Consider the following 22,173-nt stretch of genomic DNA (forward strand, 5'->3'; position numbering starts at 1 on the left):
CTTCACTAATGATCTGTTGCTTTGACACTGTCTGGGCCTTTAACTGCTGGTAGTCTATGCAGAACCGGGTGGTTCCATCCTTTTTGGGAACAAGGACCAAAGGCGAGGCCCAGGGACTCTGTGACCTGGAGATCACTCCCATCAACTCCTCAATCTCCTTCTCCATGCTCCGTTTTACCTCCACAGACACTCAGTAGGTGGACTTCCGAAGGGGCCTCTGATCACCAGTGTTGACCGGATGATCAGTGAAGTGAGTCCGTCCCGGCTTGTCCGTGAACAGACTCCCATACCTTCCTAACAACTCTCGCGCCTGCTTCCATTGGGAAGCCACGAGCTGGGACACTATCACTACGTCCTCCACAGAGCCTCCCTACCTAGCCTCTCCTAGGAGATCGGGCAGAGCTCTGCTTGCCGCATCTCACGATGGTGGGCTACACACAGCCATCACCACCGGTCCACTCGCATGATATTTTTTTAACATGTTGATGTGGTAGTTCTGATGTCTACCTAACTCCTGATCCAGAGCTACCACGTAATTTTACTCGTTCACCCGCCGGATTACCGGGTATGGGCCGGACCAGGTAGGTAGGAGTTTATTCTGGCGAGTTGGCTTCAGAACAAGCAGCTGCTGCCCCGGATGAACTACGGGCATTTCTATCATACCAGCGCTTCTGCCTGGTCTGAGCTCCCTTGAGGATAGCCTGCACTAAGCCCATCAGATCTGCCAACCGATCTCTGAGCTCCACCACATACTGGAGCACCGTCGCATCTGTTGTGGGGGTCTCCCCCTAACACCCCTCCCGGAACAGGTATAGCGGTCCATGGACCCGGCACCCACATAGAAGCTCGAAGGGTGAGAAACCGGTAGACTCCTGTTGCACCTCCCTGTATGCAAACAGTAGGTGCTGCAGGTGTGCTTCCCAGTCCCCTCCCTCGTCCTCCGTGCATCTGCTTCAGGGTGCCATTGAACCGCTCTCACAGTCCGTTGGTTTGAGGATGATAGGGGGCCGTGCGGAGAGAGGTCACCCCACACACAGCCCAGAGACTTTGGAGCAGCTCACTCATTAACAGTGCTCCCTGGTCAGTCAGGATCTCACAAGGGAAACCTACCCTTGTAAAAATATTTACTAGCGCCTCAGCCACCTTCCGGGTGTCAATGGAAGAAAGAGCCACCGCCTCCGGGTACCTGGTCGCAAAGTCTACGACCGTTAAAATATATCTTTTCCCTGACCTACTGGGAATCATCAGAGGCCCGATGATGTCTACCGCTACCCATTGAAATGGTTCCCCTATCACCTGTAGCGGCCTCAGGGGGGCCTTCGCCCGATCGACTTGCCTCCCCACTCGCTGGCAGGTATCACAGGTGCGGCAGAACGCCGATGCTTCCCGTGATACCCCCGGCCAGTAGAAACTCTGGGTCAGCCTGGCCCTCGTACGAGTAACCCCCTGATGCCCGGCCAGCGGGATCGCATGCGCTAAGTGCAACAACTGTGCGCGGTACTTAGTAGGTACCACCAACTGACATTTGGCTGTCCATGGTCTGTCCAGAGCTGTCGGGGCCCTAGTCACACAGTCAGGGATATCGGTCTCAGTCAGGGCAGGCTCCGCTCGACTTACCCAGTCAACCTTCTCCGGAACATCCACGACTGGGGGTTCCAAGGCCTCAGAAGTGATAGTTTCAGGATTGCGACCCTGAACTGCAGCTGAGTCTGGGATGGGACCACGGCAACTCTGGCTCTGAGTCACCGCAGCTACAGCTACGGCACCGTCCTCCTCGATGCTGCATCGGAGTCGACCCAAGTCATTGCCCAACAGTACAGGAGCATCTAAGCTGGGCAGAATGCCGACATTGCAGATGCCTTGGCCCGCACCCCAGTCCAAGAACACACGGGCCACTTAGAGGGATTTGCTGCCCCCATCCGCCAGAGTCACCCTCATCCCCTACCCAAGTAAAAGATGCTCTGGCCCGACCATAGCTGGCCGAACCAGAGTAACAGCAGCACCAGAATCCAGCATACCAGCGGTCATCCGGTCCCCAATGGTCACCGGTCGAAAGTGCTTGATCCGGAAATCCGTGGGACCAAGACCGACCGTGGCAACCTGGAAAGCTGGTTCGACTGGAACAAAGGGGTTGGTGGCTTGGGTTGCTGCGACTGGCACCAGGAACGTAGGGGAGGGTGCATGATCATCTAGACTGCCTATCCAAACGACGGCCCGGGCCGATTGGGTACGTTGCCAAGCCCCTGCACCCTGGGGCTGGAGAAGCTTGGGACAGTCGCGTTTCATTTGCCTCGTCTGGTTGTACCTGAAGCCTCGCCGTTCATGGACGAACTCGGTAGGAGCCGGCCGGGTGCGGTTAGGCGCTGCGGCTACAAAGTCATTGGCTTGGGCCGCCACTTGCCTCGCGCTGGCCGGTTTGCGGTCGGTGACCCACTCTCGTATCTCAGGCAAGCATTTTAGCATAAACTGTTCTTTGACCATCAGGTCATGGAGTGCCTTAAAGGTTGTTATCTCACACCCGGCGATCCATCTTTTAGAATGGTGCTCTAGCCAGGACATGAACTCGAGGTGCGTGTCCTGGGACCCCTTGTTCAGGGTTTTGAACTGGGTCCGGTAGGTCTCTGGGGTAATAGCATACTATGCCAGTAGAACCTCCTTCAAAACTGGGTAGTCCTTTGCATCTTCCCAGTCCATCTCACGGTGTGCCACAGCTGCTTTGCCGCGCAGCTGCGGGGCCAGGTATTTGACCCAGTCCTCCTCAGGTAGGTCGTGCATGTCACAATAGTTCTCAAAGGACCGCAGATATCCATCAAAGTCATCCGTGTCCTCGCAAAACGCGGCAAAGCTGCTATACTTGATTCGGGGTGCCCGACTGGCACGGGACCTCCTACTTCCTAATGATGATCGGGTGGGTGCGTGAGCCATCAGGAGCTGGAATTGGGCAACTCGCTCAGCAGCAGTGGCCTCGCTGCCTAGGTCACCCAGCGCACGCCGGATGTATTCTGGCATGCCCACCTCCACTGCAGGCGGCACTCCACTGATGCAGCCCGAACCAGCACGAGCTCTTGGCGGCCAGCTGCAGTGCCTAACAGCACCCAGCCGGCTCCTACCAAGTTCGTCAATGAACGGTGATGCTTGAGGTGCAACGAGACAGGGCACATGAAACGCGACTGTCCCAAGCTTCTCCAGCTCAGGGTGCAGGGGCTGGGCAACGTACCCAAGCGGCCTGGGGCATCGCCTGAATAACCAGCCCAGATGATCAAGCAACCTCCCCTTCGTTCCCGGTGCCAGTCGCAGCGACCAACCCATTTGTTCCAGTCGAACCAGCTTCCCAGGTTGCCGCGGTCGGTCTTGGTCCTAAGGCTGTCCGGATCAAGCACCTTCGACCGGTGACCATTGGGGACCGGATGACTGCCGGTATGCTGGATTCGAGTGCTGCTGTTACTCTGGTTCGGCCAGATATGGTCGGGCAAGAGCATCTTCTACTTGGGGAATCTGGGGAATACCCTGTCTAACTAGTCGCAGGGACCGACTTGCAGAGATTTTCCCTGTTCTCTCTTTGCCCAGTGCCTACAGGACTGGTTTTCAGGTCTGAGACCAACACTGGATTGGACACTGCAGTTTCTCCCTGTCACAGCAACTCCTCTGTAACTCTCTGCAGGCTCTGTCTGCTCGGGGTCTCCCTCCCCACCTTTGTATACACTTAAACCATAATATTGCAACACTCAGGGCCAGGAGCTGCCTACATGCCCAGCCCTGACTGGTGGTTAGAACTGCAACATAACATTTGCAACAATTCTACTGCAAATATATTAACCCCTGATTCCCGAGGTGCTGGAACCAAGCAAAGACATACATATATACATAATATATAATACAATACCAATGTATTACTGACAGGTAGGGGTAATGGCAAACTTAACCTTTATAAACAGCAGCCATATTTCCCCCTACCGTCACACTTGGCTGCTCTGTGTGTGCCAGTCGCACATGGGCGACCGGCCTCGCAGCTTGTGATCGTTGCCCCTGATGGGGTCCCCCGGACCGGTCCTGTCCGGACAGTCTGGCCTGAGATGTCCGACCTTGTTGCAGGTGAAACAACGCCTCTCGTGTCTAAACTCTGCAGCTTTGGGTGCGTTGCCTTCTGCTGCAGGCTTGTGGGTCCACTGAGGAATGATTTTGACTCCCTTGGTCGAACTCGCAACATCTTTAGGAGCCGCTCTCTTGTTCATCAGAGCCCTGCTGGCCACATACTCGTCCGCCATCCTCGAATCATCCACATGGGTCTTTGGTTTGTGGTCAAAAAGCCATGCCCTCATGTCCGAGGGAAGCTGCTGTAGTAGCTGCTCATGGAACATCAAGTCCAGTAGTGTGTGGAACTTGGTGATCCCGTAACCCTCCACCCACTGGGTCTCCTACAAAGCCATGCGGGCTCCATAGTCCACATAGGATTCTCAAAGGTACTTCTCCCCAGTCTGGAACTTGCCCTAGTACGCTTCTGGGGTGAGGGCATACTGGGTGAGCAGCATACTTTTCACATGACCGTAGCCATCAGCATCCATGCGTGGAATAACCTGCGCAGTCCGCTTGGCTTTCCCGGATAGCAATGGACACAGTCTCAGCAAAATATTCCGAGATGGGACCCTGTACCGGAGGCACTGCGTCTCAAAGTCATTTAGAAAGGCATCTATTTAATCTGTGCCATCCACGAATTTGCTAAAGCTGTGGTGGTTCACCCAGGGGATATCCTGTTCCCCGTTGACAAGGTAGGAGTGTGGAGCTTTACCATGCAATACGGCCAGCATCTGTATACGCTCCGCTGCAGTAGCCTTTTCTCCCCATGCACTCAGGAGCGCTGTTAGCCCAGTGGCGGTAAGTCCAGTAGCCGCAGTGACTACCTCTTCCACACCTGCTGGCGCTAAGCCACCATTATTCAGGTGGTAACTTGCTCCCTCCCCATGTCCTTGCAGCGCCATAGCTGGATCAACCTCCTGCACTCTGATTGGTGTCGGCTGCCACAGCAGCTACGGGGTCAGGCCCCTCCATTGGAGCCATTCTGGATTCGTGATTCTCCAAGTCCTCCTCCAGTTGCGGCTTTGATCAGCCGTCCATCGGCAATCCATAGCCCTCACATCACTCCAAGCTCGTCCCATGATCGGAACCTTCGTGAGCGGTTACTCAATGGGATGTGTAGCGCAGGGGTATGGCACAGGGGTTTCTCCCACTATGTTATAGAATCCCGCAGGAGAATATACCATAGGCTCAGTCAGCGTCCCACTGCTGCAACCAGTAAATAAAGCTTGTCACGGGAGACCAAAACTTATGCACAAATTAATACCGGGATTCCGCACTGAGCACACAAGTTGGGTAAAAGAAATTGTAATTTATTTCTTTTCAGACAGATACACAAATCTTCACAATATACACTTAATAAAATACTTACTGGGTCGGGGAAACAAAATCAATTGTCCTTGGAATGAAACAAAGTCCCTAGGCACCCCTGCACGCATGCAAGTGGGTGCGCAAAAGGATCCGTGTAGCAGTTCCTGGCTACGGGCACAAGTTGCCACCCCTATATTTCCACCAAAAGGAAAATGTTCGTTCAGTCCTTACAAGGTTCGTTCGGGAACCCTTAGCTCTAACGAATTCCAGAAGAGGGGTTGATCCTTGGTTACGATATTATTAACCCCTCACACTCCGGAAGCGCTGACGATGGAACTTGGTCAAGCTTAGTTGAATCGGGTGAATCTTGAGATGTAACTATTAGGGACTGGCCCGCGGGCATTTTTATAGGGTTGAGGGTTATATACCTAACATGTCTAACCAATCCTGCCCGTGGGAACATTTCTCCCACCTATCCCCGACTTGCCAGTACTTTGCAGAAAGGGCAGAAGTTGCGTCCCGGTTTGCACGGAGTAGGTGCTAACCTCACACCTCAGCTTCTTAGCATACCGGGTCCAACCTCTTCCCTGGCGGCACTAAGTCTGGGGTTTGGCCACCAAGTGTGAAGTACCAATATTTTACACCGGTATCTGGCACGTACAATATCCCGGCCATCCTAACACCTAGGATTACTGAGGCTTTTCAACTCCGGACTTCTCATAGACATTGAGGCACCCACTCTGCAGGGTGTCTCTGAAATACGGAGATGAAAAATCCCTCAGTTCATTCATCCTTAACATATTTGCATGTTAAAGGATTTATTCCCGGGCTGACAGAAAAAACTTCCCGTCTTTACATTTAAAACCAACAGTATGATAAAGTGTATTAATAAAAGTATGTTCTGCTTATGCCACTACTATAAAGTTTATGTGTGTATGGTTTCTTTATTCCTAGCTGCACTCCAAAAATTAGAGTGCTAGCTCACTCCTAGCGCAAGTGTTACGCCGGTGCTACCCGCAGACCAGACCCTCCCCTGAGCTGAAGGGGGAAGTGGTAATACACGCACCCGCAGCAAAGGGAGCATGTCCGGAGTGTGGTATAAAGTGTTGCCAGGCCAGGTGTAGTAAGGTAGACAATGCTTGCCGGTACCGGTTGTAGAGAAGGAGTGAAGGATGCCTTGCCGAGGTCAGGGTGTGGAGAGCGGAGGTAGGTCGTAGTCCAAGCCGTGTTCAAGCGGTTACCAGAGTGAGCGTTGTCCAAGGGGTGCTGAGATCGAGAGCCAGAGGGGGTATTCGTACAAGCCGCGTCAGAACCTGTGAAAACACTGAGAGAATCCAGAAGTACTTCCATACAGAGACTATGTCGAGCAAAGACTGAGAGCAGAGAGGAGCTAGATAAAGCAGGAAGTTCCAATTAGGAACGGAGGCGGGACAGGAAGAGCTACAGGGAGACACTGCAGATTGGTGCAGGCATACCAGGCCAGGTGAGTCTTGTTGGTAACCTGAGTATGCTCGTGTGGTGTGCGGGGGCGGAGCCTGCGTTCCGGGGGACGGGAAGAAGAGTGTGCAGAATGAGCGCGCTCAGTAACGCGTGCACGCGCGTGGACCGAGCCAGTGGATGGTGCAGGTGTGCGCGTGGGAGGGCGTGGGCGCACCCGGCGCTGAGCAGAGGAATCGCCGAGGGGAGTGATCCCGCGACGGCGGCAGGGGCGGGGAGCCGCAGAGGTCGGTAAGGCAGGATTGTTTTGTGTGTCCAGGGACTCTCTGAGGGGAGAGATTGCTCTGTGTGGGGAGTGCGGAGGACGCCGATTCCTGACAGCAAGTTAGCTTACGTGATTGAACAGGCTATGATGTGGTTTGCTGTTTCACCTACTTGTCACGCCAATATACTTTCCCCCTTTCTTGTTAAGAAGCTAACAAGGTAACTGATACATTTTGACAGCAAAGCACTTCAGCTAGACCGCAAACCACTTAATCAATTAACCTTGCGGTTGCGAGGTCTAGTGCTTAGAAGGTGATCCCTATACTTCAAAGCGGCCACCCATACATAACCATGCTTCTTCAATCAGCGCTTGGTTTAGCGCTCGCAGCTCCCCTTTGTGTCGCAAAACCAATTGGCACAGTTTTCATACAGTACTATTACTGCAGCTAGGGCTTGAGCTGCAAAATGGAGACAATAAAGATGGTGTAGGGGGAAACATATTAGTGTGGTGCACATACAGTTAACCCCTTCAGTCCCAGCGCATTTTAGGGTTAATCAGCCTTCATTAGTTAATTAGTGGTCTGATTAACCCCTTATCGCCACAGACTTTGCAAGGCTTTGGCATTTGTGATATCCTCTTCGTGTATATATAGTCACATAGTTACATAGTTACATAGTAGATGAAGTTGAAAAAAGACGTACGTCCATCAAGTTCAACCTATGCTAAATTTAGACAACAGATACTTTATTCTATATCTATACTTACTTATTGATCCAGAGGAAGGCAAACAAAAAACCCCATTAAGGGGAAAAATTAATTCCTTCCTGACTCCAAGAATTGGCAATCGGATTAATCCCTGCATCAACATCCTTCCCATGTATACTTATTTGGTATATCCCTGTATACCTTTCCCATCTAAAAAGATGTCCAACCTTTTTTTGAACAAATCTATTGTATCTGCCATCACAGTCTCCATGGGTAATGAATTCCACATTTTAATTGCCCTTACTGTAAAGAACCCTTTCCTTTGTTGCTGGTGAAATTTCCTTTCCTCCAACCTTAAGGGATGGCCCCGAGTCCTTTGTACTGCCCGTGGGATGAATAGTTCTGTTGAAAGCTCATTGTATTGTCCCTGAATATATTTGTATATAGTTATCATATGGTGCGCTGGTGTTTAGAGTGGGAAGGCTCCTCACCTAGGCTTTAGCGCATTGGGCTGGATCCTCTGAAGCTACCCAACTATACGATTGCTCCCCGCCATCCTGTCGTTTGGCTGCTTCTAAGATGACGGCTTGGGCAACAGCGGCGACGGCTTCCCTTTCTTTACTTAGGGCCTATAGGTTCACGTCCAACTCTGTATTCTTACGTGCAGCGTCTGGTGCAGTGATAGCAGCGACAGTGTTGGCTTCAGCGGCGGTGGCAGCAACTGTCGCAGTGGCAGCGTCTCTCTGCTCCTCCTCTTCTATGTGGGCACTTTCTAGTCTCATGGCTGCCTCTCTCTGAGCATAAGCGACCCTTGTGTGAGCAGCCTCTGCGATAGCTCGAGCCTTGGTAGCGCTTGCGCTAGACACGTTAGATGACGCTGATTTTGCTGACCTTGATGAATCCCTGGATGCGCTGGAGTGCTGTGATGAAGCCTCCAGTGCAAGATCCTTTCTCCTACTCTCAGCTTCCGTGATAGCGGTCCGCACGTGACCATCGCATGTCAGATCAAAATGATTCTGTAAGTCTGATTCTTGCAGGCTTTCCCCGGTATTAGTCCTTGTCAAGTAGGTGATGTTTGTCTCTGACAGCACTTGGTAGCATAAGTGGTTAGACCTTAATTGAGTTATTGCTTGCTCGAGCTGCTTTTTACAATTGCCAATGCATGCAACATTACACATTTCAAGTCCAGTTTTTTCCCAGGCCTCCTCTAACTTGTCGCGGTGAGTGTCAATGTCAGCTTCATATTTTTCGCGGGTCTTTTGTATAAGTGTAACAATCCGCTTAGGCCTTGTGCATTCCTGAATCTGTTGCAGTTGTGTAGCAGTCTCAGCATCTGAGTTGTTACACTCATGTGTGGTGTCTGGTGAGGGTCTGAGTTCTGCCATGCTGCAGGTGTATGTAGGCCTTTAGCCAGTGTGTGTGGTGTGCAGTCTGTTATCTGAGTTAATGATGGACGACTGTCTCAGATGGTGCCGATCTGTGTCCTGCAGCGGTCAGCATAGTGATAACTCTACTTACAGGTGTCCGTGGCCCTGACCCGTGTCCTGGTGGATGTCCGGAGCTTGGTGTTTGGTAGCCCTAGCCATGGGGACATAGCGCAGGGGTAAGTGTGATAGCTGTACCTCAGTGTGAATCTGTGTGGGCCTACAAGCCCTGTGTAAAGGTGCTGCAGTCTTTCTGCTGTGTAGAAAGCAGGGGCTTACTAGTCTGTGCAGCTGCAGGGCTTGCAGACTCAGAAAGTATAGTAGAGTCACAGTGCTGAGTATAATGCACGGATCTGTGAAGCAGTGCTGCAACTTCTGTGTCTTTGAAACCGTTTTTAAAGCTGCAAGCTCTGTATAGCTGTGTTAAGCTACTTGCTCTGTATAGCCGTCTCAGCATGTCTCCTGTAGAGTTGATTTTTACTGTTCTGGCCCAAGCACACCCTAATGCAGGGGTGAGCAAACTTTATATGCAGAGCCCCCCTTTTCATCCATGAAATTTCTCGGGCCCCCCTGCCTGATGTAATCAAAATCACATGGGAAAAAAACCCATTATTAAACGGTATACAATGTAAATACAAATATGTCTAAATACTTATAGCAAATTGAAATATTACTGTATGCTCATTTGCATGTCTTAGACAGGTCTGCAACCCCGCCTTTCACCATTATCTCCCAGCACACAGCACTTCCACTGCAGCAAGGGATTCTGGGAAATTACATGCAAATGAGCACACAGTGCCACCTTTTGCTTCAAAACAATTAACATGGTTCCCTATAGATACTTACATATTTCAACAGCTCGCGCTTGCAAAATTAGGCTGCATCCACACTGCCGCTGAGAGCGGTGACATCACCAACTCTCCAAGCATGAGCACAGTGTGTCCTGCATAATTTTGCAACCACGAGCAGGGTGGCTGTGTGGCTGTGTGTGTGTGCGCATTGACTGCTGCTGTGCACACTTAAAAGTCAATTTTGTTTGTCTCCCCAAGCACCAAGCTTGGGAGAGCGTATGTGCACAAAGGCAATCCTTTTGGGTGGGGCATTCCTCCACTTCTTTGCTACCTCCCTTCCCTCCCCCCCGCCTTTTTTTTTCTTCCTCTCCCTTTTTTCCTTCTCCCATTTGCCTTTTTATTCTCCCTGCTCTTTGGCTTGCTGTCCCCAGTGTCATCCACACTGATACCTACAGTATTATGTATTATTTATTTATTCATTCGTTTTCAATGTTGTGTTTTCACTTTTTTTTAAATTATTTCTGTACATTCATAGTATGATTGATATAGTGGCAGCCTACCACTTCACTTGCAGAGGATCGCAGCGAAGTAGGGTGCCAGCGAAGGAGAGTAGGACTACAGCGCTATTGCAGGGCAGACACCGGAAGGAGGGGCATTTGACATCACAGTGCTGGGGCGTGCTCCTCCTCCGTACCTCCAAAGCCCCCACGCGTGCGCACACCATCACGTGGCCGCCACCTTCACTATCCTGTTTGCCCGCCTGCACACATCTTCTTCGGCTGACCACCCGTGCACGTCTTCTTGGCCGCCAGCACACAGCTTTTTCGCCCTCTCCCGCGCACAGCGTCTGCCGGCCCACGCACACCAGGTTTCACCGCACGTCACATGCGCCCCCCCAGATAATCTTGCGCCCCCCCAGTTTGCGCACTGCTGCATTCAATCACAACACCCACACACAATCACAACACACACAGAACACAAACTCATATTAATTTATTTATAAAATATTTTACCAGGAAGTAATACATTGAGAGTTACCTCTCGTTTTCAAGTATATCCTGGGCACAGAGTTAAGACAAATAATACATGTTTATAAATACAGTTACATAATGAGCTGGGTATACATTATATTCAAGACATTGCATGCACAGTTAAAGATAATTTATATTATGGGCGATTGAAACAGTTACAGACCAGATTAAAATGTGTGACAGCCTTAGATTTGAAAGAACTTAGACTGGTGGTGGATGTAAGAGTCTCTGGTAGGTTGTTCCGGTTTTGGGGTGCACGGTAAGAGAAGGAGGAGCGGCCGGATACTTTGTTGAGCCTTGGGACCATGAACAGTTTTTTGGAGTCTGATCTCAGGTGATAGGTGCTGCATGTGGTAGAGGTGAGGAGCTTGTTCAGGTAGCTGGGAAGCTTGCCCATAAAGAATTTGAAGGCAAGACAGGAAAGGTGAACTTTGCGCCTAGACTCGAGTGATGACCAATCTAGTTCTTTGAGCATTTCGCAGTGATGTGTGTTATAGTTGCATTGGAGAACAAAACGACAAATTGAATTGTAGAGAGTGTTAAGTTTGCTAAGGTGGGTTTGAGGTGCTGAGCCATATACTATGTCTCCATAGTCAATAATTGGCATTAGCATCTGCTGTGCGATACGTTTTCTGACCAGGAGACTTAGGGAGGATTTGTTCCTGTAAAGTACCCCTAGTTTGGCATAGGTCTTGGTTGTCAGGGTATCAATGTGCATCCCGAATGTTAAGTGGGAGTCAAACCATAAGCCCAGGTATTTAAAACTAGTGACAGGAGTTAGGGTGGTTAGTGTTGGTTCTAATCTGATGCTCAGTCGCTGGAAGCTTAAAAAATGTAGTCTTGGTCCCAAACACCATTGTTACAGTCTTGTCAGTGTTTAAAAATAGTTTGTTTTTGGAAATCCAGTTTTCGAGTCTGAAAAAGTCAGTATGTGTTGAAGGTCAGAGAGGCTATGACTGTGTGCATATAGGATTGTGTTATCTGCATACATGTGTATTGAGGCTTCCTGACAAGCTGTGGGAAGATCATTAATGAACACTGAGAAGAGTAGGGGCCCCAGAACAGAGCCATGCGGGACGCCACAGGTGATATCTAAGGGGTTAGAGTTAGAGCCAGAGATGGACACATGTTGGGATCTACCTGATAGGTAGGACTGAAACCAGTTTAAAGCATGCTTCCCTATTCCAGGGCTCTGGAGTTTGTTGAGCAGGATAGCATGATCAACAGTATCAAAAGCCTTTGCAAAATCTAGGAATACTGCACCAGTGAGTTGACCCCGTTCCATTCCACACTGGATTTCATTGCAAACTTTTAGCAGGGTAGTTACTGTGGAGTGTTTGGGGCGAAAGCCAGATTGGAATTGGCTAGGGAAATTTGTCTTGTTATAGTAATCGCTTACTTGGGAGTGGACAGATTTTTCCATGACTTTGGATAGGATTGGGAGAAGGGAGATTGGTCTGTAGTTTGAGACAGTGTTTTTGTCCCCACTTTTGAAGATTGGGACAACTCTGGCAGCTTTCCAGGTCTTAGGGATATGGCCTGCAGACCGGATAGAGTTGACTATGGAAGCAATTGGTTTTGCATATCACAACCAACACAACACACACACACACACTCAATCACAACACCCACTATCACAACCACAACCAACACAGACACAACACACACAACATAACATATAAATCATAACAGTCACACATTTTCACCTGGGGTGGTGGGGGGAGGAGAGGGGTGGAGTACAAGCATGCTCCGGTCCCCTGTGTGCTACTGCAAATAGACAGGAGGGGTTGTCTGTATGCAGAGAGAAGCCCCGCCCCCACAGCACAGAGAAGCAGCAGCACGGAGCTTGAGCTTTTTGGCCACCCGTGCACAGCATCTTCCCACCCTCAGGTAGGGTTGCCAGGTGTCCGGTATTGAACCGGACAGGCCGGTATTTGATTCCCCTGTCCAGTAAAATATGAGAGATAATACCGAACATGGGATAGAGCAGGGCTGCTGCTGCTGCTAAGCGGCTGGGCAGCTTCTGATTGGTTGCTGCTGTGTAATTCAGACAATCAGGAGGTGGCAGGAGCCAGTGTGTGTGTGTCTATCTGTGTCCTGTCTGTATATATGTGTGTCTGTCTATGTGTGTGTGTGTGTCTCAGTGTGTGTCTGTCTGTCTGTCTGTGTCCTGTGTCCTGCCTGTATATTTGTGTGCCTCAGTGTGTGTGTGCTGAGTGAGTGAGTGTGTGAGTGAATGTCTCAGTGTGTGTGTGTGTGTGTGTGTGTGTGTGTGTGTGTGTGTGTGTGTGTGTGTGTGTGTGTGTGTGTGTGTGTGTGTGTGTGTGTGTGTGTGTGTGTGTGTGTGTGTGTGTGTGTGTGTGTGTGTGTGTGTGTGGTGACAGACAGTACATACAGTACTGGGAACGTTGTTTAATTGCTCACTCACCCTTACTTTTCTTTTACTATACTAACAGTCTTCTCATTTTCAAGATCTATTAAAAATAACCACCATTGTAAATTCTCAGAAAGGCTCCATAACTCAGTTCTCATCACAACAGCATTGCAATCTCTGCAGCACTCTTACTTAAAAGATCATCCCCAAGAACGCAGAGCAGGTTACTTATTCAATGGCATTATTTAATATGCAATTTAAAGCTGGATTTTGAAGTCTAAATTTGAAAGCTACTGTACTGATAATGACAGGGGGGGGTGAGAGTATGAAGGGATGGGTGGTAACAGAGGATGAAGGGAGGGGGGATGAGAGAGGATGAAGGGAGGGGGTGAGAGGACAAGGGGGGTGAGAGGACAAGGGGATTGAGAGGACAAGGGGGGGTGGGAGGGTGAGAGGACAAGGGGGGGTGAGTGGACAAGGGGGGGTGGGAGGACAAGGGGGGATGGGAGGGTTGGAGGACAAGGGGGGGTGGGAGGGTGAGAGGACAAGGGGGGGTGGGAGGGTGAGAGGACAAGGGGGGGTGGGAGGGTGAGAGGACAAGGGGGGTGGGAGGGTGAGAGGACAAGGGGGGGGGGTTGGAGGGTGAGAGGACAAGGGGGGTGGGAGGGTGAGAGGACAAGGGGGGTGGGAGGGTGGGAGGACAAGGGGGGCGGGAGGACAAGGGGGGCGGGAGGACAAGGGGGGCGGGAGGACAAGGGGGGGCGGGAGGACAAGGGGGGGCGGGAGGACAAGGGGGGGTGGGAGGGTGAGAGGACAAGGGGGGTGGGAGGTTGAGAGGACAAGGGGGGAGAGAGAGGATGAGGAGGGGGTGCAACAATCTTGGAATTTGTGGGAGGAGCAGTAAGATCAGTATTGCTCGCCATGTACAGTATGACTGCAGGTCAGTTATTTATAAATTATCTGACCATTATATCATTTGTTCTAAATTTCACTCCAAGCATGCTCCAATTTGCACTATTTCATATTCTATTTCCTAAAACAATCCTCGGAAGGATGCTCCCTCCCAAGACTCCTCCCCAGATTTTTTACGAAATAGAATATAAATTTGTGAATATTTGGGAGTGAAATTTAGAACAAATGACATAACAGTCAGGTCATTTATAAATAACATTCTTCCCCACCAACGATTCTCGCGTGCGTCGCACCTTTCCCCATTGTGTCCAGTATTTTTGGACAAGCCATCTGGCAACCCTACCCCCAAGTCCCTATCCCCAGGTTTTGTGGCACGCCGCCTGTCCCCCCCCTAAATAATCTTGCACCCCCCAGTTTGCGCACCGCTGCCCTAATAGATGCGTAGGAACAGGCAGGTTAACTCAATCCATATATTAAGCAAGGGAACATTCTTACTTGCTGAAGTGTTTATTTGGGACAACAACATACAAATAAAAAGGGGGAGCAAGTACTGAGGCAACACTGGGACATGAGAGCAATGGAGGGAAAGGAGAGCTATGAGGAAAGTGGGCTAAATACAAGATATATGGATAGGTAAAAATCAATAACTTTACCAGGATAGAAGAGATGACTACTCAAGATGGCTGCTGGTACTAAAAGACAGCATGCTGGTCTGGGCTAATGGGAAATGAACTGGGACAAAACCACCTGGCATGGGGAGGGGGAGCATTATTGCTAAGGGAGAAGGTATAGTATTTTATAGACCATTCACTAGACTTGCCCTTATGGGCAGTGCCTTAATGTGAATAGGCCTAAAAGGTGCCATATAGTTACCACCACTTAGTAAATATGGCCTAAAGGCTGGAACTCACGAAGCATGTGGGGTATTGCACCTTCATCCAGCGCTCACTGCCATTGACTTAAACCCCACATCTAAGAAAAAAACATTTGCATTTTATAACATAAACAGTAGCTTAGTAAATACCCAATGACAAAATACATATTTATTATTTATACAGTATATTACCATATTGTATGCAAGATAATTGTTTAGAACAGACAAATGTAATTAATTTGTTTTAATCTATCTTTCTATGAAAGTAAGGGCAAAGCTATAAAAACATTAAGACAAGATTAAGTTATCTACATTTTCAGCCTTCATCAAAGTAATTATTGCTTGTACAAAATAGGACACTGAAGCATTTAACTTCTGCAGTCTCTTATTAAGAATTCTTCTGTGGAATTTTAATTGTCACAGTTTTCACTTCTGTGTACGATTTAAGTCCATCTTCTCCAAGCTCTCTTCCATTCCCAGACTCTTTATAGCCTCCAAATGGTGTCTGGCACCCAACAATATTGTAGGTATTAACCCATACTGTACCAGCTTGCAATGCCTGGGTGAAATACATTGCTTTATCCAAGTCTTTTGTAAATATACCTGCTGCTAATCCATACCTTGTATTATTAGCCCTCTCAATAACTTCCTTAATGTTTCTGAATTTAAAGACTGGCTGCACTGGGCCAAACACTTCTTCCTTTGCAATTTTCATGTTGTCTTGGACATCTGCAAAAACAGTGGGTTTGATAAAAAAGCCTTTATCGCCAAAGCGTTCTCCTCCGCACATAAGTTTAGCACCTTCTGTTTTACTACATTTGATGTAGCCAAGAATCTTGTCAAATTGCTCCTTGTCTATTTGGGGGCCATGTTTTGTGTCTAGTTCAAAAGGATTGCCAACTTTTCTTAGTTTAGCCTTTTCCACAGTTCTTTCTAAGAATTCATTATAGATAGTTTCTTCCACAAAGGTTCTAGAACCTGCAGAGCAGCACTGCCCCATATTGAAAAACAGAGCCTCGTGACACTGCTCCACTGCATGTTCCAAGTCTGCATCTGCCAATACAATACTGGGGCTTTTCCCACCCAGTTCTAGTGTGACTCTTTTAAGGTTTGTCTCTCCCGCCGCTTGCTGAATCAAGTGGCCCACTTCTGTGGAACCAGTGAACGCTACTTTGTTAACATCCATGTGTCTTGCTACTGCTGCCCCTGCAGTAGGTCCATAACCGGTTATAATGTTCACTACACCAGGGGGAAAGCCTGCTTCTTTGATTAAAGATGCCACGTACAAGGCAGAGAGTGGGGTTTGCTCAGCAACCTTCATGACAACTGTATTTCCAGTAGCTAGAGCAGGTGCCAGCTTCCACCCCTGCATTACCAAGGGGAAATTCCACGGAATAATTTGTCCACAAACACCAACAGGTTCATGCCTTGTATAGCAGAAGTGGTTGCCATCCATTGGGATAGTCTTTCCATGCCACTTGTCTGCAAAACCAGCAAAGTATCTATAAACTTTGATGACTTCATCCAGATCTACGGCATAAGATGCCGCAAAGGGCTTACCGTTATCCTTGGTTTCCAAAGATGCCAAGTAGACCCTGTCCCTTTCCACAAGATCTGCAAGGCGGTTCAGCAGCAAGCCTCTTTTTGATGCATCCATGCAACGCCATGGGGACCCCAGCCTAAAGGCTTCCCTTGCGGCTTTAACAGCAATATCAACATCAGCTTTGTCTCCTTCAGCTACGTGTGCAATGATTTCTCCGTTAGTGGGGTCCACTGATGGAAAGGTTCTCCCACTGATGGCGTCATGCCATTCATTGTTTATAAACAAGTTGGTGTAGTACACATCAGGCTTCACCAAGGGCTTTGGGACTGCTGCCATGGAATAAGATGCTAACATATAACGTGAAGTTGAAGTACGGCGATGAGCTAGGAAACGCAGCATGGCTTCACTAAAAAAAAAAAAAAAAGAATATTCCATAAGTTTTTCCTTTTTTTTTTTTACTCCTCTTTCTGCCCTTTATCATTTGATTATGTAGCTGGTCGGTTTTTTGTATTGCAATAAAGTGCTGCTATTTAAGTTTACGCTAATATAAAAAGGTACTATAACAAATGTTCGTAAGTGATGAGTAACATGCTACCCTTTAATGTTCTGTACCCCTCCCCACCTTTTTTCATAGAAAACTCAAATAAAGAACAAGTTTATATAAAAAAAAGATTTTTTACAAAAAATATACGTTTGACAAAAAACCCAGGAAGCGCAAGTTTGGGTTTGCCAACTAATTAAAAAAAAAATACTGACACACACAGGAATCAGAAGTTTTATTTAAGAAAAACTAACTAAACTAACTAATCATGTAGATTGTAGAAGGCAATATCAATTGGGGTCATTCTATTCTACACTGCACGTACATACATTTCCAAAAACAAAACGTTCCTTAGAACATCTTTCCTTGATTTAACCATTTTGCTCTGCAATACGTTGCAGGCCCATCTGGCAATCAAAGGGTTAAACTACAGTAACATGTAACCCACCCACATTAATCAGGAGCTAATGCCTTCTCCCACTATGATAACAAAATGCATAAGCATGGTATTTTCAGCATCTGTTTATGCAGGGATCAATACCCAGCTGAATGCAGCTCTGGACATTGTTCTCAAAGGGTTTTTTTTTTTTTAGCTGAGTTGTAATTAAACACAAAGAAGATGTTGTAAACATATAATACTTACCTAATGTGCTGATGGCTACAGGTAATATTTTCAGCCGCCTAATATAACAGCAGCCTCCTTCTCACACCGCATTCGTCTTCTCTTTGGTAAACATTTTACAGGGGAGGAGACTTTCTGCATCACGGCCCTTTCTGCAAGAAAAAAAAAACCCCCAACTGAAATGGGGGAGTGAATATATTACATTGTCTGTGCTGCTGTCGTTCGTGTTTATTCCTCACCATTAGCATAATATTTTATATTGATGTGAAAATAATATTATAGACTGTCTACGCTGGACTGCCTCTTTACAAATGTGCACATTAGACAACTGTTGCTTTCTTCTTTTCTAATTGCACATTTTGTAGTATTTTTGTAGTATTTTAAAGTATCAAAATAGCAATCCACAGAGAGGATATTTATAGCACTGCATTTTTTTATTTGGTGTTATCTGTGTGTGTGTGTGTGTGTGTGTGTGTGTGTGTGTGTGTGTGTGTGTGTGTGTGTGTATATATACATATACAATTATATATATATATATATATATATAATCAAAAAATAAATAGATGATACCGTTCTGTGGCTAACGAAATGCTTTTATTTGTGCGAGCTTTCGAGATACACTGATCTCTTCTTCCGGCGATGTTACAATGAATGAAGCAAGGATAACTTAAAAACAGTGTCTCTTGGAATGTTATCTGTGATGGTCCTTCCCCCGGTGTGGATGTGTTTTATGGCTAGAGGTGTCAAAGGGTAACTGAAAGCAAGTGAAGAAAGAGTGTGTATGTGTATCAGTGTGAATAAAAATGAATGGAGAGCCCACAGCATAAACAGTGCTCTACACAAGTTTATACTGTGGGCTCTCCATTCATTTTTATTCACACTGATACACATACACACTCTTTCTTCACTTGCTTTCAGTTACCCTTTGACACCTCTAGCCATAAAACACATCCACACGGGGGAAGGACCATCACAGATAACATTCCAAGAGACACTGTTTTTAAGTTATCCTTGCTTCATTCATTGTAACATCGCCGGAAGAAGAGATCAGTGTATCTCGAAAGCTCGCACAAATAAAAGCATTTCGTTAGCCACAGAACGGTATCATCTATTTATTTTTTGATTATTGAAGCTCGGCTAACACGGTACTGATACCTCTACATATATATATATATATATATATATATATATATATATATATATATATATATATATGCAAATATAACTGTATGCTCATCTGCATGTCTAAGGCAGGTCTGCAACACCGCCCTTCACCATTATCACCCAGCACACAGCACTTCCACTGCAGCAAGGGATTCTGGGAAATGACATGCAAATGAGCACGCAGTGCCACCTTTTGCTTCAAAAAACATTTATATATATATATATAGTGTAACAGAGCAGATGGCACACAAATACAAATGAAGACAGGTGCTAGTCCCATATGAATAAGTATAATCAAAGGCTCCTTACCAGGCAGATCCAAGAAGTCCAGAGAATCCAAAATACACGCAGCAAGGAAGAGACAGCACACTTGGTATCAAAGAAAAAATTGTATTGAATAGCAGGCACATACACGGACGTTTCGGTCCTAGGAACAGCACTCCCTTGATAAAGGTCCTGTTCCTAGGACCGAAACGTCCGTGTATGTGCCTGCTATTCAATACAATTATTTCTTTGATACCAAGTGTGCTGTCTCTTCCTTGCTGCGTGTACTTTGGATTCTCTGGACTCTTTGGTCTGCCTGGTAAGGAGCCTTTGATTATATATATATATATCTGTATATATAGTGTTTTGTGTATCTAGATAGAAAGAGAGTGGGAAACCCTGCTCTAACCACTGTTATTTATTGATTAATAATATTAAGTGGGTGTGCTACCAGGGTAGGGTGACGAGATTTACAAAAGTTAAAACCGGGACACATTAAAAATATTTAAAAAACAAATGACATCACCAACTGCACTTTATGTCTCTTTTATGTCTCTCCGCCCCTCTCTGTCTCCCCTTCTACACACAAACCCCATTCTCTCTCCCCCATCACTCCATTGTCGTTCCCCCCATCCCTCCATTTTCTTTCCTACCATCCCTCCATTTTCGTTCCCCCCATCCTTGTCCCCCCATCACTCCATTCTCGTCCCACCCTTCCCATTCTGTCTCTCTCCCCATTCTGTCTCTCTCCCTCTCCCTCATTCCCTGTGTGTGTCTCTCTCTCTCCCATTCTCTGTATCTCTCTCTCCCCCTATTCTCTGTGTGTCTCCCCCATTCTCTGTCTGTCTCTCTCTCTCTCTTCCCCATTCTCTGTGGCTCTCTCCCCGATTCTGTGTCTCTCCCCCCCATTCTCTGTGTGTGTGTGTCTCTCTCCGCCATTCTCTGTGTGTGTCTCTCTCCCCCATTCTCTGTGTCTCTCTCTCTCCCCCATTCTGTGTCTCTCTCTCCCCCATTCTGTGTGTGTCTCTCTATCCCCCATTCTGTGTGTGTCTCTCTCTCCCCCCCATTCTCTGTGTCTCTCTCTCCCCCATTCTCTATGTGTCTCTCTCCCCCATTCTCTATGTGTCTCTTTCCCCCATTCACTGTGTGTCCGTCACTCTCTCCCCCATTCTCTGTCTCTCCCCCATTGTCTGTTTGTGCGTCTCTCTCTCCCCCATTCTCTGTGTGTGCGTCTCTCTAACCCCCATTCTGTGTCTCTCTCCCCCATTCTCTGTGCACGTCTTTCTCTCCCCCATTCTCTGTGTGTGCGTCTCTCTCACCCCCATTCTGTGTCTCTCTCCCCCATTCTCTGTGTGTGCGTCTCTCTCTTCCCCATTCTCTGTGTGTGCGTCTCTCTCCCCCATTCTCTGTGTGTGCGTCTCTCTCCCCCATTCTCTATGTGTGCATCTCTCCCCCATTCTCTGTGTGTGCGTCTCTCTCACCCCCATTCTGTGTGTGTCTCTCTATCCCCCATTCTGTGTGTGTCTCTCTCTCCCCCCCATTCTCTGTGTCTCTCTCTCCCCCATTCTCTGTGTGTCTCTCCTCCATTCTCTGTGTGTGCGTCTCTCTCTCCCCCATTCTGTGTGTGTCTCTCTATCCCCCATTCTGTGTGTGTCTCTCTCTCCCCCCCATTCTCTGTGTCTCTCTCTCCCCCATTCTCTGTGTGTCTCTCCTCCATTCTCTGTGTGTGCGTCTCTCTCACCCCCATTCTGTGTCTCTCTCCCCATTCTCTATGTGCGTCTCTGTGTGTGCGTCTCTCTCCCCCATTCTCTGTGTGTCTCTCTCCCCCATTCTCTGTGTGTGCGTCTCTCCCCCATTCTCTGTGTGTGCGTCTCTCTCCCCCATTCTCTGTGTGCGTCTCTCTCCCCCATTCTCTGTGTGTGCCTCTCCCCCATTCTCTATGTGTGTCTCTCCCCCATTCTCTGTGTGTCTCTCTCTCCCCCATTCTCTGTGTGTGTCTCTCTGTCCCCCATTCTGTGTGTCTCTCTCTCCCCATGCTGTGTCTGTCTCTCTCTCTCTCCCCATGCTGCGTCACTCTCTCCCCATGCTGCGTCCCTCTCTCCCCGTGCTGCCTCTCTCTCTCCCCGTGCTGCCTCTCTCTCTCCCCGTGCTGCCTCTCTCTCTCCCCGTGCTGCCTCTCTCTCTCCCCGTGCTGCCTCTCTCTCTCCCCATGCTGCCTCTCTCTCTCCCCGTGCTGCCTCTCACTCCCCCCGTGCTGCCTCTCTCTCCCCCCGTGCTGTCTCTCTCCCCCCGTGCTGTCTCTCTCCCCCCATTCTGTCTCTCTCCCCCCGTGCTTCTCTCTCCCCCCCGTGCTGTCTCTCTCTCTCTCCCCCCCATGCTGTCTCTCTCTCCCCACCATGCTGCCTCTCTCTCCCCACCATGCTGCCTCTCTCTCCCCCATGCTCTCTCTCTCCCCCCATGCTCTAACTCTCTCCCCCCATGCATCCTCTCCCCCCCCCATGCTGTCTCTCTCTCTCCCCCCATGCTGTCTCTCTCTCCCTACCATGCTGCCTCTCATGTCCCATCTCGTGTGTGTTCGTTCTGGTCCCTACCTGCTTCTGTGAAACATTGGAGGGTTAAGGGGGGAAGCCATCTTGAGCCCTGGCAGCAGACACCAAAGCTACCCTGTCTCACTGCTGAGGCTCCGCTGACACTAACCCCGCCTCCACCCTCTGCAGATGCAGTCAGACCGGCCTCTGCTCTGTTCCTGCTCTCTTCTCTGCCAGCATTCTCTGCTCTCTGTTGCCCCCCCCCCTGCTCTGATGGTCAAAACTGGGACAACCACAAAAAAACGGGACATTTTAA

At 48.5% G+C, this 22,173-nt stretch overlaps 1 protein-coding gene across 1 annotated transcript in view; it reads right to left on the reverse strand.

Annotated features, from left to right (window-relative positions):
- Window positions 1–14,809: 14,809 nt before the first annotated feature.
- Window positions 14,810–22,173, reverse strand: part of ALDH1B1 (aldehyde dehydrogenase 1 family member B1) — a 140,338-nt gene continuing 132,974 nt past the window's right edge. The window contains exons 3-4 of the mRNA XM_075602993.1: window positions 17,923–18,077; window positions 14,810–17,144 (exon numbers count right to left, since the gene is read on the reverse strand). Of these exons, the coding sequence (XP_075459108.1) occupies window positions 15,584–17,137 (1,554 nt within the window). The 5' untranslated portion in view covers window positions 17,138–17,144; window positions 17,923–18,077 and the 3' untranslated portion in view covers window positions 14,810–15,583. The remainder of the gene's footprint in view (window positions 17,145–17,922; window positions 18,078–22,173) is intronic.

Source organism: Ascaphus truei, chromosome 1 (assembly GCF_040206685.1).
Source record: "Ascaphus truei isolate aAscTru1 chromosome 1, aAscTru1.hap1, whole genome shotgun sequence".
NCBI classification, from domain to species: Eukaryota; Metazoa; Chordata; class Amphibia; order Anura; family Ascaphidae; genus Ascaphus; species Ascaphus truei.